The 12,500-nt window shown below is 36.6% G+C and overlaps 1 protein-coding gene across 6 annotated transcripts in view; it reads right to left on the reverse strand.

The window, feature by feature from the left end:
* The window catches only part of KrT95D (phosphofurin acidic cluster sorting protein KrT95D), a 220,735-nt gene that overhangs the window by 8,639 nt on the left and 199,596 nt on the right, over nt 1-12,500 (reverse strand). For 2 of the 6 annotated variants that reach the window (XM_070129319.1, XM_070129318.1), the window contains 9 exons: nt 10,835-10,998; nt 9,836-9,938; nt 9,427-9,582; nt 3,771-3,912; nt 3,310-3,454; nt 2,839-3,050; nt 2,554-2,708; nt 2,029-2,236; nt 145-384 (listed from right to left, as the gene is read on the reverse strand). In XM_070129319.1, the coding sequence (XP_069985420.1) occupies nt 145-384; nt 2,029-2,236; nt 2,554-2,708; nt 2,839-3,050; nt 3,310-3,454; nt 3,771-3,912; nt 9,427-9,582; nt 9,836-9,938; nt 10,835-10,998 (1,525 nt within the window). Of the gene's footprint in view, nt 1-144; nt 385-2,028; nt 2,237-2,553; nt 2,709-2,838; nt 3,051-3,309; nt 3,455-3,770; nt 3,913-9,426; nt 9,583-9,835; nt 9,939-10,834; nt 10,999-11,952; nt 12,079-12,500 lie in introns of all 6 variants that reach the window. The other 4 variants (XM_070129317.1, XM_070129315.1, XM_070129321.1 and 1 more) reach the window with 4 other exon arrangements.

The following is a 12,500-nucleotide window of genomic DNA, read 5'->3' on the forward strand; positions in this document are numbered from 1 at the left end:
AGCCATGTATCATTATCCACTTAACTGTACAACCACCTGATCTTTCTCCTCAAGACTGAAAACTTTACTGATATAAATGCTGTTCTTCCTATTACTTATTTAGTGTGATTCTATAAACATATTTGGACTTTGTTCTTCCCTTACTTGGCCAGGTGTGAGCTGTTGATGTTCGGTGAGGAGGGAGGAGTTGTGTTGTCCCGAGTTTTGTCTATACTGAGGCCAGTGGTGGGTGTGGACGCAGCTGGGGGGGACCCAGGCAGGATGATAGCTGTGGGCGTTGAGAGGGGCTCATCCAGGTCGACTGAGGATGAAGTCACATCCCCACTCCCCAACCGTACATCCATGATAAATGGCACAAAGGCCTGCGTCGATTCATCATCTCCACTGAAAGTTGAGCAGAGATATGCATTACCTTTTAGCCAGATATGAAATAGTCAAGCAGATAATATAACATGAGTTTTTCTGGTTCTTTAACAAAAACCTCTTCCTCTGACTGTATTTGTTTTTCATTACTATAACCTAGACTCAATCTGTTATTAAATTCAGCACAAGAGAAACTTCCATTACATTTCCAACTTATACATTATTAATAAATCACTGTCATTAAGACCCGAAGCAAAAAGCCAAGCAATGGTAAACTGTCTGTAATTCAAGATTTTAAAAGCCAAACCTTTATTTTCCAAATATTCACTACTAGTACATCTATGGCACATCTTTAAAAATGAAAGCAAGACTAAAATATCAAACATATTCTAGTTATAGAAATTTTATTACAACCTTAGCTTATCTCTATTTATAATGAAAGAATTTAAACAGCACATTCCAGATGTTAGATAAATCTTGTGTTACTTTTAAATTTTCTCAATATTCATTGCCAAAATTACCAATACATTTTGAGTAAAAATCATATATAATCCTAATATGACAATGAATATAACATTAACTATTTGGAAAATCCTGGTTATTCTAATCAAGTTAACATGGAGCTTGACTGTTATATAATGTAAAAGTGTGGAAGAAAAACAGGTCTATATCTCAATCCCAGAACAACAGGAGGCCTTGGAAAAGTTTGTTTCAGGGAACAGTAAAACATCCAAAAACAAACTCTGAAATGGCTCAGTCACTGTGCTCCTGATATATAAATCATTTGCAAACATTCATCCTGAGCACCTGATATTCTTGTATATCAGTCTGATTGCTCAACCATCCCTTGCTGATTTACTGTATGCTATTAGCACCAATGAAACGAACTTTGTTGTATTGTTCAGAACTCATGCATGCAACTGATAACTTGTAGTTAGAGATAACAGTGGATAATATACATTTATATTCTATAAAAATAATAAAAAGTGTGAGATGAAATAATGTACTTTCTACGGGTTCTGCACTGTCAATAAAAATACACCAAAGGAAAAGCTATATCTTCAGAACTTTAACCTATAAGCCAATTAAATTTTTCCCCTACACACATGTTGCTTCCTGATGATACGTGCCAAACAGGCCAGCTCAGACGTTGAGTTCCAGCTCTTGGACTAAAAAAGGCAATAGGAAGTAAATGTGTTAACTTCATCATCACACATTCAAAGCTGGAATTTGTCCTAATAATTAGTTATGACATAGTACCAAGGCCTTTAATACACAATGCTAGAATTATGGAAAACATGCTTTGCTGCTGACATTACTGATTTAGATATAAATGGGTTAATAAGCAGTAATGACCTTCAACTTGGTCCAAAACTAATGTCTTCTTGTCACTTCTCTCCTTCCCTTTTGTTAATTTCTTTACTTTTTTTCTAGTTTCGCTATCTTCCTATACCATCTTTAATCTCTGATGCCCTTTTGGCTTTTGCTTATGTTTCTAGTGCACAGGTAAACAGATATGTAGCAAGCTAAATATGAATACATACAAACAAGACAAAAAAATACACAAAAAAAGAAAAGACTTGCATTTCTCTAAAACGCTCATATCTATGTCAAGAAAATGGTATATACAAGTTAGATCTATAGCCAAGATTCCTTCCAACCCACCTCTTTTCCTTATATGTGAGCATAGCTTCAGCAATAGGAAGGTGCAACGTGTGTTGAGCCTGTGTAAGGTAGCGGTGGATGCGATTAACAACCTCTTGCACATCTGGCTTCTCCCATCGCTCCACAACCTCTCGCCAGGATTCACTGACAAAAGCCGCACCATACACAGAGTCTACAGATCCTAAGTACTTAGCTAGGCTATTTACACCTGCAACAAAAGGACCATCCAGATCAGAAATATAAAAGTTTTAAAAAGTTCATCACTGAAAGATTTATCTAATTCATGTATTCATATCTATCATCATTGTATGTTACATTTATCATAATTAACTAAATAATTCTTGAATGCTCTAGTGATGCTGTCTTATAATGACATAAATCTGAGATTTTAAATCGCACCTAAATTAGATAAAAATATCAAATTAGATTCCAAAGTTCAAAAGGAGAGCAAACCTCTACTAAAAAAACATGTGAACCTTGGCAAGTATGTTTTAATATGTCAAACAAAAAAGAATTATATCGTACCAAGAGGAATGATGAGAAATCTAACGTGGTTTTGGAAGTCCGGCGGTTTGGAAGAGAACTGGTCGACATACGGTCGCAAAACGCAACTAATGTAAGTATCAGAGCCCACCACCACAACTTTCATGGGGCCTGGGGCTTTGGCATTACTGTTGCAACTGGAACAGATAATAGCAAATATTGAAAATCATATGTTTCTAAAATATTTAAATGGGTGTGAAGAATACAAAACTTAAATTCATTTGTATATATATCTACAGATATACAGATAACATAAATAAAACTTACAATTTTTGGAGCTTGTTGACAAGGTGCGAGACAGTGGCCTTTACATCAGCCATGGACATGGTAGTAATCACCCTGTGGCCATGCTCTGTGAGATGTGCAGACAGGAGAGGCCCGTGTGACTCCCCTGTGTTCACCAAGACAACGTGGTCTGGCAGTTGTACATCCTCCACTGGTAGTACTCGAGCCAGCTGCTCTAACAACACCTTCCTTGGCTAGAGATGAAGCAAAATTTTTGTTGATTAGGAAGCTCTTAAAACAAAACTATTCTTGGTTATACTGTCACTATTTCAACTATAAAAAATTACAGTACAATTATTGGACTTCCAACACATTATCATAGTTTTAATTCTAATTCTAACATTACTCTTTAAGTCATAACATTATTATACTGATGTTGCATGCTACTAATACTATTGCAAATGTATCGATGATTCCTAAACAATAAGAACTTTTTTCAGAGATAATACTTACACTAGAGTCTACATTTGCACTTGAGTTCGACCTCTCAACAACCATCTTCTCCTGGCGAGGCGTTGAGCCGCCTGTGGACGACACACTCCTCCTCTCCTTCAAGGACATGTTGCTTCGGTCTCTATTAAACAACTTGTTCTTGTTACTGCAAAACATTATGGGGTTAATTTCTTTTGCGGGCTGCAAACTAAATTAAAATCATGGCATATTGTATATAAAGTATGTTTACGTATAGTGTATGAATAAAAAGGAGTGCGCATGGATGTGTTACCTTAGAACACAAGTTAATAACAAATGCTAATGCAATTAGACTTTTGACCTTCAATTTCTGGTTAAAGTTTAAGTTGCATCTTCCATCTGTGCCCTATATTTTCTTAGCATTATTCATACACAAATATAAAGTGAAATTTACCCACTACTAACTCCTAAAGTAAAAACAAAGAAAAACTTTATCCTAATACCTTTTATTTTTGTCTTCTCTTGGTGGAGATGAAGCTAAGCACTGTGGATCAGAGTGCTCCTGATCCGTCCAGTTCTCCATGTGATCGCTGTCGGCTCTTTTGCTACTTTCATCACTCAGTCTATCTGCACCCACTTTGTCTGCTGAGAAGGGAAGTACTTGTTACAATGGAATTCTTGTAGGAATCTTCCTAATATTTTCTATCCAACAGGAAGAAAGTGTAAAAAAGTAAACTAACTTATGAATAAGCAAATCTGACTGTTTTGTGATGATTATACAAGTAGTGCTAAAATGTAGGAGTTATTCAATGTTTTGTCATATGTTCCTTGAGTTCAAAAATACAACTCAGAATAAATCATTCTAATAACATATGTACAGATTACACGTTTAACATTGTGAATCACAAGGCCATCTTTAGATGTTTTCATAAATCTTCACAAACAATTAAAAATAATATCTATACTACAAGAATTCTTCACAGTTCTACACTACTAAAATCTGGTCTAGAAACACATATGTTATATTTACATAAACACTGGTGCCTCACAAGTCAACACTGAATACCTCCAAGATGCATACAGTTAGCCACATTTAAGCATTGTCCTTGCAAGTATCAATAATATGCATGTAACTATAATATACAATCAAGCCCTTTAATGCTTTCTAAAATCCTATAGTGAATTCCAAGTCACTTCTTTTCATACTTTTCTTTCATGGGCTAGAGTTACAGACTTGATAACATTACACATTCCCAGCATTTGGAGTCTTATTTCACCGTTATCAACTTAATCCAGATATTACTGATTCTTGAAACATTTTGCTCCTTGACATTATTTTCCAAATGACTCATATCAACTAAACCTCCTCTTTGTATAAGAACATCACAAGGGCTTGTACTCATTAAGAAAAAAATCTATGATCAACAGTAGCTTGGATGCCTTTCTGTTTCCTTTCTCCTATAATTCAAATTTTTTTAAACTTGAATGTCAAGTCCACATGATCTTTTTAAGATTTTTAAAAAGAGAAATCCCTATACAAAAAGGAGTTCTATTATAAGAAAAAAAAGAATGCTTAAATGCCTTTTATAAGAGAAGAAATTATAGAGTTAACATTTAAGAACATGACTAAGAAGAAATAACATCTGGGAGTGAGTAGGACAAGTACATACAACAACTAGACAGTTTCATAACTTGTTTGCAGCTTTATAAACACTGCATATGACTGATAGAAAAATAGTAAAAAAATGCAGTTTATCAATTGTTAGTGATAAAGCTTCCTAGTTGTCTGTCTGTACCAGTAGAATGCCATCAAAAGGTAATACGAGTGTTGATATGCATGAAATGACATCAAAAAGGCTTGTTAGAAATAGCCTTTGTATTCAACAAGCTTCCAAACTGCTCTGCTCTTTTGGACACAGGCTGTTTTGCTCCATATCAAGGCCCGTCAAGGTAGAAACTAAACAGGAGATGACAGAATCTTTTTTAAGAAACCCAATAAAAAAAATTGTCATTCCAAAACTACAAGTAACAACAACACCAGCCAAACGGAACAGCCAATGAGAACCTTTGACACCACGAGGACGCAACGCACCTGGCACCTTCAACCGCAGGTAAGTACCCCCTGTGTTGACATTAAGAAAGTTAGCTTTGCCTCTGCACACTCAAGATTTTTAAATGGTTCATCTCACTGAGCAGGTCAGGATTAAAACTGTGAAAAGAGCTACATCTCAAGAAAACAAAAAAAAAATTGATAACAATCTTCTCAGGCATGGACTATAAACAATAGTTACAATACATACCAAGTAAAAAATAAAGCTAAATTTATAACAGATTACACTATAAATTGTTGTAAAACGTGTCTGTGAATTTTTCTCAAGACTACCTGCAATGAAATCTTAACAGAACTTACTAACCAGAATGCTTGCAATTCAAAATATGAGTGTCTGTACACTTAGTATGCACCCACAGAATGGGGCTCTATCAAGGTAATGTGGTATTAAGAATTCTGTTTCATACTGACACAGTTGAAAGAGAGAGCAGACCTAGAAAACAAGAAGAAAAAGGAGAAAGGATTGTGGGGGGAGGGGGAAAGAGAGAGAAAAGTATAGAAGAGCAGGATAAAGTGCAGGTGAAGAGATGCGTGAGGGGAAGGCAGAGGAAGGGGATGGGGAAGAATCTGGGGAAGGGAATGGGAAGGGGAAATGGAAGGGGAAGGGAATGGGGATAGAGTTGAGTTGAAGAGAGGAGTGGGGGAGGGGAAGGAGTGAGAACAAGGCGAGAGAGGGGGAGAGAGAAGGGGAAGAAGAGGGGGAGAGAGAGTAGGGTAGGGGGGGAGAGGGGAGGGAGGGAGGGAGGGAGGGAGGGAGGGAGGGAGGGAGGGAGGGAGGGAGGGAGGGAGAGAGAGAGAGAGAGAGAGAGAGAGAGAGAGAGAGAGAGAGAGAGAGAGAGAGAGAGAGAGAGAGAGAGAGAGAGAGAGAGAGAGAGAGAGAGAGAGAGAGAGAGAGAGAGAGAGAGAGAGAGAGAGAGAGAGAGAGAGAGAGAGAGAGAGAGAGAGAGAGAGAGAGAGAGAGAGAGAGAGAGAGAGAGAGAGAGAGAGAGAGAGGAGAGAGAGAGAGAGAGAGAGAGAGAGAGAGAGAGAGAGAGAGAGAGAGAGAGAGAGAGAGAGAGAGAGAGAGAGAGAGAGAGAGAGAGAGAGAACAGAAAGAAAGAGGGAGAGAGAGATGGGGAGGAGAGAGAGAGAGAGAGATGGGGAGGAGAGAGAGAGAGATGGGGAGGAGAGAGAGAGAGATGGGGAGAGATGAGAGAGAGAGAGAGAGAGAGAGAGAGAGAGAGAGAGAGAGAGAGAGAGAGAGAGAGAGAGAGAGAGAGAGAGAGAGAGAGAGAGAGAGAGAGAGAGAGAGAGAGAGAGAGAGAGAGAGAGGAGAGAGAGAGAGAGAGAGAGAGAGAGAGAAGAGGGGGAGTAGGGGAGGAGGGAGGAGGGGGAGGGGAGGAGGGGGAGGAGAGGGGGGATAGGGAGAAGAGGGTGTGTGTGTGTGGGGGGGGGGGGGGGTTCAAGACATAGAGAGTGAGAGATAGTACTAGAAACATAGAGATGGAAAGAGAAACAGAGAAGCAAAGAGATAGAGACAGACAAAGGCATAGAAAGAGTGGAAGAGTATGAAAAGGAAAAAGAATGAGAGAAATGCAACTCTGGTATACACAATATATGACTCTTTCTTACACCTGTTTAGTCTTCCTGAAACACCTAATGTTGCCAGCTAAGGGACTTCTGCTGCTATTCAGGGCCAATCAAGCTAAATAAAAAGAAAAAAATACATCCTACATGGAAACTATCCAGTCTTTCCTTGTACTACTATTGGTCCTCTTCAGATCCTTCTATTCAGCATTAGTATTCTTTTTCCTTTCTGGTATTCTGGCCATAACTAAAAGTAATGCTAAGTAAAATGAAATCTAAATGTTTGATCACCAGTCACAGAATATGAACAGCACCTAAGCAATACATGGCTAGAATAAATAACTTCTTGGAAAATTAAACACAAAAATTAGAAACCTTAAGATCCCCAAATTCAAGGTAGATTTCGCTATACAAAATGGTGAATTTTATTGTACAATACTCAAGAGAGTAACAATTTTCCTTTCAATCATTACCATCAGCATTTAAAAGTATCATATATGTTCCTGGTATTGCACAGATCAACTACTTCCCACCAGGTGGCATGTATAGACATGCCAAGGCCGTTGTGGAAAACATAGTGGGTGGCATCACATCATGACCGTTCCCATGCCGTCAGCTCATCGGACAGAGCTTGTTTTTCTCCGATAGTAGCATCATTTCTTTGGGGATACTTTTAAGCAGTAGCACATAAAGTGAAGATAAACCTTCACATATAATTTTATTTTTTTAATGATATCAAAATATAAGCTTTTAGGTGCCTAATTTTGCCTGCAAACTACCAAACGAGCCAGGCACAACCTGGGGAAACCATTGATGTGTGCCAACAATCCTGCGTAATTGGCCAATATCCAAATTTTTAACACGGCATTAATTTCTAACCCGGTTAAGATTCACATAAAACCTAAATAGGATTAAGGTTGCACGATATATTTGAAATATAAAATTTATCAGTGTTTTTTATCCTAAGTTCCTTCTTTCAAAGGGGGGGGGGGGCTTAAACAAGCAACAAAATGTGCAGTGATCTGGTTCAACATCGCTACTCACTCTGGCAGAATTAACTTCATGTGGAGAGCTGTAAATTAAAATATCCTACCAATGAATTCTTTGAGTTGTCCTCAACACTCTTCTGCGAAAATAATGTTCAGAAATCTAAATGTCATGACAGCTTTCTCTTAAATGGCATAATGAGAGAAGTATTGATATATATGGATTTCTTGGATAAAATTAAGACATGATGGGAAATTATTGTATGATTTTCTTAAAAGAAACAAAATACAAAAAAACAACCAATGAAAAATAATTCTTCAAAATACAGAAATCATGAACTGAAGATTTATGGAAATAATATATTTCAAAGTTCTACTTTGAATCACAATGACTTTAGTTCAAGAGTCCTGATTCCCTTTAGCTTATTGAAAACCATGTGAAATGAGCATAGGCTTCAAAATATCAGTAAAAAATTTAAATGTTTACCCTCATCTACTTTCAAACCGTAATCTTAATGGATCTATGGGGAAATAATGCAAAATCCCAACACCTAGTTTGCCTTTCCTAGCAACGTACTAAAACGAACACTTGCATTCTTCCTATCAGTGACAATATATCTGATGTGTACAGCAAATGCAAAATCAGCTTGCACACAAAAGCAAAAAATTCATATAACATAAAAACATGCCATTATTTTACTATAATTGATGTAATTTAACACAAATATTTACAAGTTTATATCATTATGTGTAGAAAACTGTGCAGAAAAAACAAGCTACTCAGCTACTGTGAATTGCAAATGTCAGCATAAGATCAAGTAAAAGGAAATAATTATAATTTGGCTTTATGATTCATTCATTTTGTAGTTAATTATCTAAAAAAAAGTTTTAGAAAGAAATACAATCATGCTTATTTAATTCACTAATCTTATGCTAACAGATGATTTGCCCGAGACTGAGAGGTGAATTCCCTAATTAAACCACATTCTTTTGCATTTTGAACATCAGTACACCATGTGCATTCCTTTTATGTCAGGAATTTCTATTTTCATTCTTTGGGGGTAAACTATCACTGTATGGTGTGAAACAAGGTATAATCTGATGCTCCATGCAGTGCTGTCTTTACTGGCCATATAAATATCTGATGCCAAAAAAGATAACATCTATTAACATTTTCAGACTTCAACCCATCAACACTTTGAATTTAATTTCATTTCAAAACCCCAATTATACCTCAGTAATACCAACATTCTGCTTACACTCCTTACCTGGAACTGACATGTAGAGCAATCTCTACAACCAATTCACTTTCTACATTATCTTATCGTCAAAGTCTCCCAAAAGAATTCCTGTTTCTACCTCCACATATATGAACCTCCTTTCTCTCCCCTATTACCTTCTGCTTCCTTTCAGTCCCTATATCATCCACTTAAATTAACTCTCTCTGATTATGCTAGTCCTGCTGCATAATGCCCTCCTAAGCTAACATACTGAGACCTTCATTAAGTAGAGATCGAGAAGACGAGAAGTATGGCCGCAATGACGGTTTGGGGGTTGATGTTATGGATATAGTGTCCACTTCAGGGCCAGAGTCGCTAAGATCTTCCAGTTCATCAAAGAGGTCTTCAATTTCTGCTTCATCTACTTCACCACCTGCAGAAAAGTGGAAATATTATTCCTCATTCAGAAAAAAGATACAAAAAACATGATACCAGAAATATGAACACCTGGTGGACACACTTGTTTCTCATTACAACATTCACCAGAAATGTTATATGGATATTTGTCAATTCACACCTGCATATTATGGTTAGTTGGAGAATGCCAGTTACCTGTATATCAAAAATGCATCCCGAAACTTTCAAGGGAAAAAATACATTAGCTTTTTTGTGTGTGAAATACTTACCAGTTCTGGGATCAAGCTCCTGGTCCTGATCAAATGCCTGTAAGGCCTCAGGAACTTTAAATCTCTTGAGCAATGCAATGAACCTCTGTTTCAGGTTTCTTTGCTGAAAGAGAAACATATATTTTGAAATACATAAGTTAATATATGATTAAACTCACACACACACAGATCATAAAGTATTATAGCATAAAGATAATGAAATAATAATATATATAAAAAATAATTAACTTGTACCAATAATACCAGTAATACAATGATCACATGACAAACGATGATGATGATGATGATGATGATGATGATGATGATGATGATGATGATGATGATGATGATGATGATGATGATGATGATGATGATGATGATGATGTGATGATATGATGATGATGTGATGATGATGATGTGATGATGATGATGTGATGATGATGATGATGATGATGTGATGATGATGATGTGGTGATGATGATGTGATGATGATGATGTGATGATGATGATGTGATGATGATGATGATGTGATGATGATGATGTGATGATGATGATGTGATGATGATGATGTGATGATGATGATGTGATGATGATGATGTGATGATGATGATGATGATGATGTGATGATGATGATGTGATGATGATGATGTGATGATGATGATGATGATGATGATGATGATGATGTGATGATGATGTGATGATGATGTGATGATGATGATGATGATGATGTGATGATGATGATGATGTGATGATGATGTGATGATGTGATGATGATATGATGATGTGATGATGATGATGATGATGAGATGATGATGATCATGATGATGATGATGTGATGATGATGATGTGATGATGATGTGATGTGATGATGATATGATGATGTGATGATGATGATGTGATGTAATGATGATGATGATGTGATGTGATGATGATATGATGATGATGTGATGATAACGATGACGACAATGATGATGGCGATGGCGATGGTGATGGCGATGACAATCTTTAATTTCCACTCACCCGAGCATTGGGGGGTAAACTCTTCGATCGTGTGTTTGATCGCAAGTGATGGTGTGTCCTTCTTGAACCGTCCTCTAGTATTGGCTCCGAGTCACTGCCTTCATCCTGAGAACTGTAATCCTCGTCGTCGTCGCTGTACACCTCCACAAGATCTACGGAACGATCTGCAGTGTTTAGAGAATTTGAATGTATTTACAAAAGGCCATGTTTCCTATTTTTCATAATTTAAATTGATAAGCCAAAATATTATAATATGCTCTTGAAATTAAAGTCCAATAAGCATAATAATCAGGAAATTACAAATAAATATTGTGTTATACATAGATAATCCAGCAGACCACAATTGTTTAAAAATCATTTAGTACCTCTCAATAACTAAAAGAAAATAACACCTAAAACAACACTTCTCTAAAAACCTGCAGCTAATTATTACCAAATCAAACATTCTTCATCTGAACAATTAGTTAACAAGGGATTGATAAAGAGGAACCAGTCATTAGATGTACAAATTAGGGCCTGTGAGATTTTAATCATCCTTCTTAACTTCATGGAATTTTTACAATACTTCAAAAACAAACATGATTTACTTTGAGCAATGCTGGGAAAGGTAGCAACCTCTTAAAGATATCATTTCCCTTTTACTGACACTTTTCTTAAATCCTACCAACTTTCACAGTATGTATTTATGACATCTAAATATGGACGGAGTTGCAAATTGTGAAGTCTACCACTGTTAATTGTAATAAAACCAATCATGAAGGTGATTATAATCTCAGTAGTGTCAACAAAGGAATAATCATAATATCAAATGTAATATTCAAATTAACAGTGGTGCCAAAAGATAAATCAAAGTCATCATAACCATAATAACAATCGGCATACTCATATCAAGTTAATAAAACTCTTCTTTGCTATTTGAGAAATCATCACTTCTATAGGAAAACCAAACAGAGCTATCACTCCATGCAAGGATGAGTTACATACCACTATAATCACATAAAAAAGACTCATTCCTTTGAGTATAGAAAAAAACTTTTTGTTTTTGTTTTTATCTTTTTAATAGTAGGATATCAAACACAAGCCAAACAGCCTAGCCAACATCCCTCCCCAAAATAAACCTGCAAGAGCTGGTATCCTTGAGACTGGTGGGAGGCAAAAGAGAGGATTCCCTGAAGGCAATGCAGAGTCACTGGTTCCTCCCTGGGACAGACCCCGCGAGAGTAACACTACAAGAGGAGCCAGAGCTGTGGCCACCCAAACCAAATGCATTTGAGTATTACACAGGACCTCTTAGAGCATTAGGGGAGTCTTAGAGCTAATACCGAAAGTATGGAACATCAAGTGGCTTTAAATTATCATTATGTGGTAACAACATGATGTAAGTTATCCATTTTAGGTAAGTCCCTCTCTGTGTCCAATCAAAATGTATAAAGATAAAGAATTTTTTTTTCTGATTGGACAAAAGAATGAACTGGAGAATGGGTAAATGGAATCAAATTACTATAATATTTACATAAAATTTAAATATGTCATGAGTTCTAACAAAAAGAGTGAAAATGTGCAGCTTCAAATCACACTGGAACCTTTATAAAAATTGCATAAGCCTTCAAAATGTGTTTCCAATGGAGAGAGTCAAGGGAATAAGTTTTTAAAGCTATATAAACTT

Source organism: Penaeus vannamei, chromosome 13, assembly GCF_042767895.1.
Source record: "Penaeus vannamei isolate JL-2024 chromosome 13, ASM4276789v1, whole genome shotgun sequence".
Classification (NCBI taxonomy): Eukaryota; Metazoa; Arthropoda; class Malacostraca; order Decapoda; family Penaeidae; genus Penaeus; species Penaeus vannamei.